This window comes from Phyllobates terribilis, unplaced genomic scaffold (assembly GCF_046119375.1).
Source record: "Phyllobates terribilis strain yellow unplaced genomic scaffold, ASM4611937v1 Scaffold_3__8_contigs__length_932513732, whole genome shotgun sequence".
Classification (NCBI taxonomy): domain Eukaryota; kingdom Metazoa; phylum Chordata; class Amphibia; order Anura; family Dendrobatidae; genus Phyllobates; species Phyllobates terribilis.
Genome location: NW_027362763.1, coordinates 315,295,936 through 315,310,240, shown reverse-complemented (window position 1 = coordinate 315,310,240; position 14,305 = coordinate 315,295,936). Strand labels below are relative to the sequence as shown.

General features: G+C 46.4%; 1 protein-coding gene across 2 annotated transcripts in view; it reads left to right on the top strand.

Moving 5' to 3' along the window:
- LOC141258084 (fetuin-B-like) overlaps positions 1 to 14,305 on the top strand; it is a 49,135-nt gene that overhangs the window by 16,282 nt on the left and 18,548 nt on the right. For both annotated transcript variants that reach the window (XM_073673090.1, XM_073673091.1), the window contains one exon: positions 13,285 to 13,445. In XM_073673090.1, coding sequence (XP_073529191.1) covers positions 13,285 to 13,445 — 161 coding nt within the window. The remainder of the gene's footprint in view (positions 1 to 13,284; positions 13,446 to 14,305) is intronic.

The window sequence follows — 14,305 nt, the reverse complement described above, 5'->3', positions numbered from 1 at the left end:
GGGAAGAAGGCTGAAGATGGCGCCGGATGGCGGGAATCTTCACCACAGGTAAGTTTGAAAAGTCTCTTTTTCAGGCACGCAGTACCCGGTGGTTGCGGGCACGAAATCCTGCCGACTACGCCAAAGTTGACGCGCCCCTGGGCCTGTGTCGCGCTGCGTTGCGCACGCGGGAGCTTACCCGGAGCCGGATCTCTTGAGGGTTGTAGTCTCGTGGCGGTGACCCGGTCCGTGCCCAGGGAGTCAAACTGAGCGGCGATGTAACAGCGGTAGATGCAGGACGACTACGCCACCCGTTGAATGCAGCTATGGAGCTGCCGCTGCAGGACAGTCCGCTGAGGCCGGTGGATGGATGGTGCAGCGTAGATGGTATAACCCCCAACGGGATGGGTATGGCCTCAGGGCAGCAGATGTGGATGATGGTGGTAGCAGGAACCACTCAGAGACGGTGCGGTGTAATTCAGGGTCTTTACTGGTAACAACGATAGACCCTCCCGGAGTACTTGCTAGTGAACGGGGCCTGGTCAGTCCTTGAGCAGATGGGATCTCCCCTGGCCAGGCGGAGTTGTAGGCCTCCCAAACTGACTGTACTCTTCTGGCTACCTTGCTAGAAGCGGATATAAGTAGCCCACGTCCCTGAGTGTACCGTGTGGTGCTCACCCGTATGGCCGGTGACTCGGGGCCTTCTAATGGCTTCCGCTCCACGATGGCGGTGCTGGTCCCACGCGTGTGACCGTGCCTTCGGGTTTCTGGGCCTGAGGACCTGAAATCCCCTGCCGGTCGGCTTCTGCTGCTGGGTAAGAGTTAGTCCCCACAGCCTCGGACGCCGGGTCCGGTAAGAAAGCTTCTCAGTCAGGGCGAGCTCTGCAGCTGCCAGCCCCTGACTTGTAGTAGTATTGCTCCCACTGAGCTTCTGCTGTTTCTTCCTGTGACTGTTTCTTGTCTCTACTCTCCTTGACTGCTAACCCTGCTTCAGCCCCGGGTTTATATAGGGGAAGTTCTTCCCCTCCCAAGACTGGGCAGGAGGTGTGGCATGCACAGGATCCCTGACCAAAGGACCTCCCACCTGCTCTCAGACATAATATCTCTATCACTGTGGCAACCAGACCCCTGGGGTGTCACATTTGCTCTGATCCGCCAAATATATAGGTATATTTCACTAGGACATCAGAGATTGTCCACTGCCAGACATCTCTGGACATTCTCATCTCCAAGAGAAGCAGGAGAAATTCAACTACAAATATTGTGTTCAGTGAACATATTTTCCTTCTCTCTACATCATTGCCGTAAATGTGCTATTTTACTGACCATAGTTGTGAAGCGAGTGGGGTCCGCCTAGTGTGTCGAAAAAGCGTAACTCTGTGCTATAAGCAAATCCCATGTCTCTCCCTCCTCTTCCACAGCATACTGTCTTAAAGTCCCTGACTGTTGGTGCTTAAAGGAAACCTGTCACCTCGGAAAACGCTATTTACCTGCAGACATGGGGTTAATTTGCAGGTGATTAGTGTTGCAATGCTGCCCATCCGCCTTTCTGAAAGTGCAGCTAAAAATTAATTGTTTTCTCTTGGGAGCCATCAGCTTTCAACCATGGGGGCATACACAAAACGGCTACAGTACACAGGGATTGGCAGCTGTAGGCATGTCCTTGCACTTTGATTGACAGCTGGATCTGCAGCGTGGTGGGCATGCATTCAGCTGCCGCTAACAGTATTGTGAGCAATGACTGTAGCCGGTCTGTGCATGCACCCATGGCTGGAAGTCAGCCGCTTTTTGAAGAAAATAAATTAGCTCTTTCAGTAAGACCGCCAGGAAACATTGTAACAATTTACCTAAAGATTAAGTCTATATCTGCAGGTAAAAAACATTTTCCGAGATGACAGGCTCCCTTTAATGACGACTAGTGTTGAGCCACCCCCGTAGTGTTCGAGTTCGGTTCGGTTCGTCGAACACCCGTGTGTTCGCCGAACTGTTTGTCGAACTGTTCGTCGAACACCTTCGAACACCGTTAAAACCAATGGCAGGCAAACAAAAACACATAGCAACACATAGAAAACACCTTCAAAGGTGTCCAAAAGCTGACAAACTGCTCAGAAGACACAACTAACACATGGAAAAGTGACAAGTACATATAGTCATGCGAAAAGAAAAGAGGTGGAGGAGTAAAAGGAGGGGGAGACACAGATATAGGCATGTCATGCCCTTCTAAAATCCAAAAAGTGAGAAGCCGACACGGCCAGTCCGCTCCTGCCCGTGCCACCTCCGTGTCGCCGGGTTTGTGCCAGAGCCGCGGTGAACCCTGACGGCCAGCCCCCCTCTCCCAATACTGGTGCCTGTCCGCTGGTGGGTCGAGCGAGCCCCCCTGTGGTGGAGGCAGCTCTAAGCTTTTTAATTTAAATTGTCTCTCTAATTTGAATGAATACACTTTAAATCCATTTACAAGGATCTATTGGAGGGCAAGTCTCATGCCAGCAGCCGCGGTAATTCCAGCTCCAGTAGCGTCCACTAAAGCTGCTGCAGTTAAAAAGCTTTTATAAGGATCGAGCTCGGCTGTCCACCGCAAGGCATCCTACTGCCAGTCCCAGCCCCTATGCCTTGGGGTGCCTCCTGATGCTCTTCACTAAGTATCCCATGGTCCCGAAGCATTTCCTTTGAAAAAATTAAGTGTCTAAACTACAGGTGGTGTAGCTTGCTTAACAGCCGGGATAATCCGCTGACTAGCAGACACTGCTACTAGGCACAAAGTATTTCCTGGGCTAGATGCAGTTAAAAATTTGTAATTAGATACTCTCGTTGGATGCTGAGAAAGCATTCCATAGAGTCTCCTGGCACGCCATATATGATTCTCTTAAAGAGCTTGGGGTAGGGGTCTAGGGGACCCTTTTATAGCCAAAATCACGGCCCTGTATCGCAATACGTCACCTAGGCTGAAGATAAATGGAACTGTAGCACCCTGAGGGCTCGGTTGCTACAGACGTATTGCACCTCACCCAGAGGTGTGATATCTCACTCTCAGGTAAGGATGGAGTGTGGATCAGGACCCGACACCTGCATGCATTACACCACATTGCCGTGGGGCAGGGCGACCAATATGCCCCTGAGATGGGCACGACAGTCCCTGTCCCTGGCTGGAGTGGGGGGAGGGAACACTGAGGAAGGGGAACCCTGTAGTGCAGGAGCAGGGAGGAAGCAGTTCCTGGGTGCATTGAGAAGGGAGTATAAAAGGTGGGCACCATCTTAGTTCAGTGCAGAGAAGTCTGAGCAGAAGTGGCAGGGAGCAGGGGCTCTGCATGAGCTCTGCTCCGGAGGCGGGCCTAGTAACAGAGGCCCAGGCCTGCAAGAGGGAGAAGGAAGGAAGAGGAGCGGAGAAGGCTCCAGGAACGAGGAATGAAGGGATCCCAGGGGTGCGGACGGGCGAGTCGCCACCGCACGCCCGAATCCACCTGCGTGGAGGGGTCAGGCCAAAGGGGGAGACCGGTCCCCGAACTAGTGGAGGCAGGAAACGACCCTCAGCTAGAAACCGGAGGCTCTGACATTTTATGTGGCGCAGCCCCTTGCTCCACCCGCTAGGAAGGCACCACATAGGGTCAGGGAAACTGGCGCCAAGTTTACCAAGAGGAGGCCCGAGGCAGAAGTGTTGGTAAGAAAGGCCAGACAAAGGACACACAAAGGGGGTCCTGTGAAGCGCTCCAAAGTTATCTGGGAGTTGTCTGAGCCCCTCACCTGGTGAGCACAGTACGACGTGGGCAGCCGTTACCTGCAGACGTGGTCTGGATAATAAGAACTGTGAGTAAAGGCCCTGAACTGCATCACTGACTCCGTGTCGTTACTGCTGCTGCCCTGCACCATCACCCCCATCCTCCGCATACACTGCCCTGAGGCTATACTCCTCCCGTGGGGAGTTATGCTACGCTCTGCTGCACCCACAACACCAGCCTTAGCGGTCTGCCCTGTAGCGGGGATGTCCTCTGTCCCCTCTCTTATACATCCTAGTGACGGAGCACCTGCTCTCATCAATTCGCCATAACCCCAATATTAGGTGGATTGAGGTGGGAGGCACCGAGTACAAGTGCTCTCTATTTGCTGATGATGTCCTAGTATATATCACTCAATCACATATATCCATCCCTGCTGTTATGGCTGAAATAGATCACTTTGTTACATGGTAAAATTTTAAAATCAATGCAGCGAAGTCTGAGGCCCTCGATGTCTCCCTCCCTAAATCCATATAGGATTCCATCCAGTCCAACTTTCCCTTTGCCTGGCCCTCACAGGGTATCAAATACTTAGGAATTCCTATTCATAGAGACCTCTCCCATCTATGTTATCTTAATTTTGGGCCCTTTATTGAACAATTCCATACAGACCACGGTTGGCAAGTTAGAACTGTAAGATTCACTACGTGAACCACTGGTGTTTTGTGGAAAAGCACATGTACACCGCGTTCCAAATTATTATGCAAAAAGTGTTTAGGAGTGATAAGGGAAGAATTTGTTTGTTTGTCAGTTAAACTCATTGATGGTGATGTGTGTCAGGGCTCTTTATATCACTGTAAGCAATTGCAGACACCTGTGCTAATTAGTTTGGCAGGTGTGTCCAATGAAAGGCAAGACTACTTAAGAAGGCTCTCTCACATTATTAAGCAGCCTACATTTTCTGCCAAAATGGGAAAGAAAAAGGATGTGTCGGCTGCTGAGAAGCAACAAATTGTGGAGTGTTTGGTCAAGGCATGACTACAATCAACATTGTGCGATGATCAGGATGAAGTGTCTTGGCAATCAAGAAGTATGTAGCTGATTCACAGTACACACGTGTGCGTGCTGATAAGGGCAAATTGAGGACTCTTTCCTACAGGCAATTACGTCAGGTTGAAAGAGCAGCGGCAAAAAAGCCTTGTCATAGCAGCAGACAAGTTTTTGAAGCTGCTTGTGCCTCCAACGTCCCCCGAACAACAAGATGCAGGGTCCTTCAGAGGTTTGCAGCTGTGCATACGCCATCCTGTCGACCTCCTCTATCCACTTCACACAAGCAGAAACGGCTCCAGTGGGCCAAACATTACATGAAGACTGATTTCAAAACTGTTTTGTTCACGGATGAGTGCCGTGCAGCGCTCGATGGTCCAGATGAATGGAGTGGAGGATGGCTGGTTGATGGACACCCCACGCAAACACGGCTACAGCGCCAACAAGGAGGAGGTGGAGTAATGTTTTGGGCTGGAATCATGGGGAGAGAGATTGTCGGCCCCTTTAGGATCCCTGAAGGCGCTAAAGATGAACTCCATAATGTATGTGGATTTTCTCAAACAGCACTTCCTGCCATGGTTCAAGAAGAAGAACCGTGTATTTCACAGCAAGATCATTTTTCTGCATGATAATGCACCATCTCATGCTGCACATAAAACATCTGCATCTCTGGCTGATATGGGCATAAAAGGGGACAAACTTATGGTGTGACCCCCATGCTCCCCTGACCTCTACCCCATTCAGAACCTTTGGAGCATCATTAAAAGGAGTGTCTATGATGGCGGGAGGCAGTTCACATCTAAGCAACAGCTCTGGGAGGGTATTCTGTCCTCATGCAAAACAATTGAAGCAGAAACCATCCAAAACCTGACAAATTCAATGGACGAGAGAGTTCAGAAGCTCCTTTCGAACAAGGGGTCCTATGTGAAAATGTAACATCACCTAGAATAAAGTTTTGAGTTGAAAACTGTTTGATTTCAGTTTCTAACAACCTGCTAATGCTTATAATTTCAAAAATGACCATTTTTTTGGTCTTTATTAAAATGAAAAGGTTGATCGAAAAGTTTGGGGGATCTAAGAGTGTGGCAACCCAGTAGTCATGATTACTTCGAATTCTGACAATATGAGGGTCATGCTGCAGGTAGTGCAGCAAGAAGGCACTTATGTGTCTTGCGCATCTCGGAGCCCCAAAATTATTTTCCGGGCTAGATGCAGCTAAAAATTATTTTTAATTTTAAATCTGGTGAAGCTTATTATAGATGGCCTAATAGGATCAGTGCTGCACACTGCTACAAAGCCCAAATTATTTTCCAGTCAAGATACAGATAAACATGATTAGTAATTTGAAAGCTTAAAACGGTTGGTAGGGTGATTTTAACCAATCATCAAGCTTTTACTCTCCCCAGGATGACACAGGGGTAGAAAAGTCGTTTCGGATCCATGATTTGTTCATCTTTATGAACGTGAGTCTGTCTACATTATCAGTGGAGAGCCGCGTGCGCTTATCTGTCAGCACACCACCAGCAGCGCTGAACACACGTTCAGACAGAACGCTGGCTGCGGGGCATGACAAGATCTCCAAGGCGTAAGTGGCTAGCTCCGGCCATTTATCCAGATTGGAAGCCCAAAAAGAGCAAGGGTCCAGTGACACAGTCGTGGCTTCAATGTTTACTTGGAGATACTCCTGTACCATCGTCTCTAGGCGTTGACTATGTGTCAGACTTCTTGTCTCCTGTGGCCTTGCAAAGGATGGGCTAAAAAAGTGGTGAAATGATTCCGCAAAATTGATGTTACCAGCAGATACTGTGGTTCTGTTACGGTTTGAGTGCTGAACACTTGACGGTCCCACGGTTGGCAAGTTGGAACTGTGAGATTCACTACGTGCACCACTGGTATTTTGTGGAAAAGCACATGTAAGATTCTGCAACAGTCTCTGCTGATACTCCTGCATGCGTGCATCCCTTTCTATGGCAGGAATAATTTCTGCAAATGTACTTTTGTACCGGGGATCTAACAGTGTGGCAACCCAGTAGTCAGGATTATTTCTAATTCTCACAATTCGAGGGTCATGTTGCAGGTAGTGCAGCAAGAAGGCACTCATGTGTGTTGCGCATCCAGGAGCACCAAGTCCCTGTTGTGTTGGTGGCGAGGTAACAATCATGCTTCCTTCCTCTGTCCTCTCCCCCCAACCTCGCACAACAGAAATGTGATCAAGGTCTCCCTCATCTGATGAGTCTTCCATCAGTTCGTCCTCCACTTCTTCCTGGGCTCCTGCACCTTCCTCACTAGTTTGGCTGCTACCATGCGCCCTGGTAAAATCATCTCCCCCACCCTCACATGCCTGCCGCCTTGGTGCTGCCGACCGTCTGGACCTTGCAGATGTTAGCCCTTCCGCATACAACTCCTCCTCCTCTACTTCCTCCACCTCCTCTTGTGCCACCACCTGACTCCGAATTCTGTTTAACATGTGCTCCAGCATGTAAATCACCGGAATAGTCATGCTGATAATGGCATCGTCAGCACTAAACATCTTCGTCGCCATTTCAAAACTGTGCAGAAGGGTGCATAGGTCCCTGATCTGAGACCACTCCTCCAGCGTGATTTGCCCCACCTCTGAATCTCGTTGGCCCAGGCTATACGTCAGAACGTATTGCACCAGGGCTTGTCGGTGCTGCCACAGTCGCTGCAACATGTGCAGAGTTGAATTCCACCGGGTAGGCACATCGCATTTTAGCCGGTGAAGTGGCAGGCCCAACGACTTCTGTAGAGATGTAAGTCGCTGAGCTGCGGGATGCGAACGGCGGAAGTGAGCACACAGCGACCGTGCCCTCTGCAGAAGGCCATCTAGTCTGGGATAGTGGGCTAAAAATTGCTGGACAACCAGGTTCAACACGTGAGCCATACAAGGCACGTGTGTGACATTGCCCCGGCGAAGGGCTGCACCCAGGTTTGCAGCATTGTCGCACACGGCCTTCCCTGGTTTCAGGTCCAGTGGAGACAACCATTCATGAAATTGGTTCTCCAGAGCTGACCACAACTCCTCAGCTGTGTGACTCACATTTCCCAGACATTTCAATGTAAAAACCGCCTGATGACGTTGAGCCCTACTGCCAGCATAGTAAGGAGGTGTGCAGGATCCCTTCTGCGCAGTTAGAAAGCTTGTGGCATGACCAGACAGGCTTTGGGTGCAGGTGGAAGACCGAGAGGAGGTTGAGGAGGCAGAAGCAGTGGAGGAACTTTGACATAAAGAGGATTGACGCACAACTCGTGGGGACGGCAAGACTTGGACAGCAGCCCCTTGTCCTGCTGTCACCATAGTTACCCAGTGCCCAGTCAGCGACATGTAACGCCCCTGTCCATGCCTACTCGTCCAAGTGTCTGTGGTGAAATGCACCCTGTCACACACAGAGTTTCTCAAAGAAGCGGTGATGTTGTGTGCGACATGCTGGTGGAGCGCAGGCACACCTTTCTTTGAGAAGTAGTGCCGACTGGGCATCTGGTATGGGGCACTGCGACGGACATAAGGTCTCGAAAATCCTCTGTGTCCACCAGGCGGAAAGGCAGCATTTCTGTAGCCAAGAGCTTGCAGATGGTGAAATTCAACCTCTTAGCTTTCTCATGGCTAGGAGGAAATGGTCTTTTACTTGTCCACATCTGAGGGACCGAGGGCTGGCTATTGTGCTTAGACGGGGTTGATAAGGGTGTCCCCGGCAAACTGCCGGTCTGTGAGGAAGATGCAGGCGGACATGTTAGGTTGCCTTGATCCAAAGGTGGTGCTATCGATGTCGGACAGCGCTCAAGACCAGCTGGTGTTACCACCTCCAAAGAAAATGATGACCTGCCAATCACGCTGGCTGTTGCGGGTAAAGAGGTGGCAGGTCTGCGCCCCAAAACAGGTGTGACTGCTGTCCCCCCAGTCACAGAGGATGAAGAGGCCGCGGATGCACAAGATATGGCAGACGGTGGTTGGCCCGGCCGGCTAGGCCGCATTGTAGCACACTGAGCTTCCCACTGCAACTTATGCTTCATGTCCATGTGCCGGTTCATGCATGAAGTACTCAAACTATGTATTTTTTGGCCTCTACTTAGCTTTTGCTGACAAATGTTACAGATAACACGAGTTGGGTCATCTTTATCGATCTGAAAAAATGTCCAGGCTATGCAAGGCTTAGCACCCATGCGACCTGAAGAGCCACCACGACTTATGGTGAGAGGCAGAGTTGTGTTTGAGGATGCAGTTGTTGACGTGCTTCCAGTACTACATCTCTGTCCAGGAAGGCGCAACCTGACCTCGTCGTCACTAGCATCTTCCTCCACCTCCTCTGCTGACCTCATCTCTTGGCTGACTGTGGGTTGACAGTAAGTGGGATCTCCGACCTCATCATCATCACCCTGTGCGTTATCACACCCGTCGTCCTCAGAGCCAACCTGTTCCTGCCCTGACAAAAAACTAAAGTTGTCGCTCCAATCAGGTATTTGAGTCTTATCATCGTCTTCCTCATTGTCTCCACCAACAGGAGTTACAGTTTGGGAATGAGGGTCTACATTATGGTCAGAACCTTCTGCGTCTGGTCCTGGATCCGACTCATAAAGATTCTGGGCATCAGTGCAGATCATTTCCTCGTCTGGATTCACAGAAGCGCTGGAGTCGACCTCCGATTCCCAGGCTATAGTATGAGTAAACAGCTCTGCAGACTCAACCATCTGTTCTACCTCATACTCAGACGGGCAGCTGGAGATTTGGGAGCTGTGAGGAAGCAAGTGCGATTTGGGTGACACCTTTGAGGACTGGAGTATTTGTGATGTTGAAGTTGATGTGGAGGAGAGCCCACTTAAAGGAGCACTTGATATCCGTTGAAGCACCTGCTGTTTTTGTGCCTCATCTGGAATTTGTAGCGATTGGCGTGGCCGTAAGAAAGGGATCTTATCACATTGTCCGCTAAAAGAAGTAGACATTTTAGTTTGGCTGAAAGATGGTCTTTCTTCTGCACCTACCCCACGGACACAACCTTTTTTCCCCTTCCCAACACGCCTATTCCCCTTTCCACCAGCAGCAGGCCTTTTTCCACTCATTTTGGTGGTTAACTAATTCACAACTCTGGAGTTGTTTGCACAAAAAAACAATGGATGGTAACCGAGCAGAGCTGAGTGGCCAAACTGTGGTATTAGGCCAAAACTATTGGCTGGGTTAGATGCAGAAAAAAATTATTTTTAATTTGCAACCTGATGGAGGTCAGTATAGATGGACTAATAGACCAAGTCCCACACACCGCTAGAAGCCCAAATATTTTTTCAGAGCTAGATGCAGAAAATTTTTTTTATTCAATTTGCAACCTGATGGAGGTCAGTATAGATGGACTAATAGACCAAGTCCCACACACTGCTAGAAGCCCAAATATTTTTTCAGAGCTAGATGCAGAAAAAAAATATTTTTAATTTGCAACCTGATGGAGGTCAGTATAGATGGACTAATAGACCAAGTCCCACACACCGCTAGAAGCCCAAATATTTTTTCAGAGCTAGATGCAGAAATTTTTTTTATTCAATTTGCAACCTGATGGAGGTCAGTATAGATGGACTAATAGACCAAGTCCCACACACTGCTAGAAGCCCAAATATTTTTTCAGAGCTAGATGCAGAAAAAAATTATTTTTAATTTGCAACCTGATGGAGGTCAGTATAGATGGACTAATAGACCAAGTCCCACACACTGCTAGAAGCCCAAATATTTTTTCAGAGCTAGATGCAGAAAAAATTATTTTTAATTTGCAACCTGATGGAGGTCAGTATAGATGGACTAATAGACCAAGTCCCACACACCGCTAGAAGCCCAAATATTTTTTCAGAGCTAGATGCAGAAAAAAATTATATTCAATTTGCAACCTGCTGGAGGTCAGTATAGAAGGACTAATAGAACAAGTCCCACACACTGCTAGAAGCCCAAATATTTTTTCAGAGCTAGATGCAGAAAAAAATTATTTTTAATTTGCAACCTGATGGAGGTCAGTATAGATGGACTAATAGAACAAGTCCCACACGCTGCTAGAAGCCCAAATATTTTTTCAGAGATAAATGAAGAAAAAAATTATTTTTAATTTGCAACCTGATGGAGGTCAGTATAGATGGACTAATAGACCAAGTCCCACACACCGCTAGAAGCCCAAATATTTTTTCAGAGCTAGATGCAGAAAAAAATTATATTCAATTTGCAACCTGCTGGAGGTCAGTATAGAAGGACTAATAGAACAAGTCCCACACACTGCTAGAAGCCCAAATATTTTTTCAGAGCTAAATGAAGAAAAAAATTATTTTTAATTTGCAACCTGATGGAGGTCAGTATAGATGGACTAATAGACCAAGTCCCACACACTGCTAGAAGCCCAAATATTTTTTCAGAGCTAGATGCAGAAAAAAATTATATTCAGTTTGCAACCTGATGGAGGTCAGTATAGATGGACTAATAGAATGATGCTATGCCCAAAAGATTTTACTTCACTAGGTGCAGTAAAAAAATTGGTATTCTATACACAGGTGGTATATCTTGCAACACAGATAGGCTACTCCACTGACTAACACACTCTGCAATAGGCCAAAAAGGATTAGCTTTGCTAGATTCAGCCAAATGCTGTGAAAAAAACTTGCACAGCACTGGCACAGACCTGCCTGGCAAAAACTGATAGGAACTGATGTAACCTAGTCCTGAAAAGGACTCCAATTACAATTAGTCTTTACTCCCACAATCTATCTATTTAAGAGCACAGACCTGCTTGATAAAAGTCGTAGGAAATGCTGTAACCTAGTCCTTAAAAGGACTGCAATCACAACTATTCCCTACTCCCAAGCTATCTGTATATTTGTGCGAAAATTGGCTTGAAATTAACAAGGTATAGCGCACACAGCAACAGCGGTGCCGTCTAACACGCAGCTGCAGCAGTGAGAAAATGGTGGCGACGGGGAAAATGGCTTGGTCTTATAGGGCAAGGACATGTGACATACACTGCCAATCACACATGCCCTTGCTTGTGTGAAAAAAAGCACTTCGCTCCGTGTGTGCGCTGCTGATAGGCTGACAGATTGCACCTCCCCACTGCAAATGCGGGAAAGAGAAAAAAAAATGGAGATCTTCATTGTTCCTGCAGCGATCCATCCCCTGCCCCTCCCCCCGCCCCGCTGTACACTCAAACTGCGTATTAACATTAATTTTCATCATTACTGAGAAAAAATCCAGTTATGATTTTGGTGCACGAACAGTTATCGAACATAACCTCGAACAGCCGAATTTTTCTCAAATTGTTCGTGTTCGCCGACCGGCTCGAACACCGCCCAAAACAGCTCGAATTTGAGATTGGCGAACAGTTCGAGTAGAACAACGCTCATCTCTAATGACGACCGATCGGCTACTTGTTTACTGATCGGTGGTCATTCAACAGGCAGACGGCTTTTCAGATGTGCACTGAATGATTTATAAAAGATTGTTCAGTGCACATAGGCGGCCATTGTTCTCGGCAGCACAGGTTCTGTTCACACATGACAATGAGCTGCCAAGAACAATGATCTTTTGTGCAAAGCAAAAGATAATTTCACCTGACGAATGATCTAATCTGTCTGGTGATCGACAGCCAATTTAGACTTCATGATTATTGTGGACATCTATGGTTTAGCAAAATGGCGGCCAGCATGCTGTGTTTTTGCCGAATACGTGCAAAGCAAATTTACAAAAAAACGTATTCTCAAAAATCCCTTATTTTTTGTGTATTTGAGTAGAATTGAATTCCATTCTAATAGATTAGATCATGTTTACATGGTACGATCCATGCCATTAAACGACCACCCATTGGCTATATGCAAGCCGATTGGCAGTCATTTAGTGGCCTGTTTAAAAAAAAAAAAAACTTTCTATGTACACGGAATAGTTATTAATACAATCATCTGTGTCCATAAAATATTAAATTATTGGCAGCACTTTATATTGGCAATTATTTATACAGGACGATGTGCTGCCATTAACAATGATTTTTAAAGCCAGCTTAAAATAATTACACCTGATGAACTATGATTTTTGCTGTTTTGCCAGCCTGGTAATATGTTAAGCTAGATCCTAAACTTTTTAAATATTAAAAGAATTCATGCCCCAAATCCTGCTTTTATATTATAAAATAGGCAATAATTAAAAAGATTGTGAAATGTCACGATCTAGTGTTTGAGTGTGATATGAAAATAGGAGAAAGAGGGCCTTTTTATATCCTTTGAAAATTATTCAATTATCTACCTGGCTGATACTTTGTTTATGAGATAGTTATGTAATGCCACCAATGTAGTCAGTTCATTCACTTGACTGTTTTTTTATTTCATAGCCTTGGACTTACCAGTTTTATTATACAATAATCCAATATTAATGGGATAACCTTATTTACTGAAACTTAGTTCTTTCCTTTATGATTATCCTAACTACTAAAATCTAGGGTTCATTTGTTATTCCTAAACCAATAACCAGTAGAATTAATTGAAATAATTACCAATATGACATTTTATTTGTTCCATATTTCAGCCGCTCGCCAAGATTTTAGTTGTGCTGGTTGCTATTTAAGTAGACCACTAAATGATAGTAATATTCAAGAGGTTGCAGAAAAGAGTCTGGAGAAGTTTAACAAGGAGAGTGACTACAACAAATACTTTGGTCTCGGAAACATCACAAAAGGAGCTCGACAGGTAAAGATAAAATAATAGCAGAGAATAATTGTAATTGATTTCAAATGCAAACGCTTATCTACACTGAGAAAAAGGATCAGACATGTTGTTTATATCCTTCATCATTTGACGTCATCTATCGAGAGAGAATCAGGAGTCAATCACCATCAAACACACTAGATTGTTCAATAGTTCTGTCTAAAATTTGCAGGTTAGGTTACGATGAATCTAAAATGTATTGCAAGCTTGAGGCCTATGTTTAGACTGTATGTGACTTGAGTTAAAGGGGTTGTCCACTACTCTGACAACCTCTTCTCAATCCTTATTTTTCTCCTTTAGAAAATAATAATATTTATACTCATCTCTTGTGCTGGCATAGTTCCAGCGGTGTTGGCACTGGCTCTCTCAGAGATCACATGACATTGTTATGTCACGCGATCCCTGTGGCCAACCAGCGCTTGCTTCACTCTCCCCTCCTTTGGACCAATCACATACATCTGGAGAAATCACATACATCCTTTTTAATTAAAATAATCTCTGGAAGTAAATTCTCAGGGAGATCTATAGCCGGCCCATAGATCTTAATAGCTCATTTACATATTAAGAAAAACATGGATTTCTCTGGAATAAGACATCAGATTGCAGATATTAAGGTATCATTTTATTCAGCTTCGTATGACCTACATGCCCATGTAGACAGCTTAGGAGGGTTGATCCTACTGACAGATTCCTTTTAAAAGAAACCTGTTACCTCACCAGGTTTTCTCCAAATAAACTAAAAGCAATGCCTATAAACTCTTTTACACAGTAGTCCAGCAACATGTATATAAGTCCCCAGCTACCTCGCAGAGCAAAGAAAAAATGTTATGTAATTCACACGC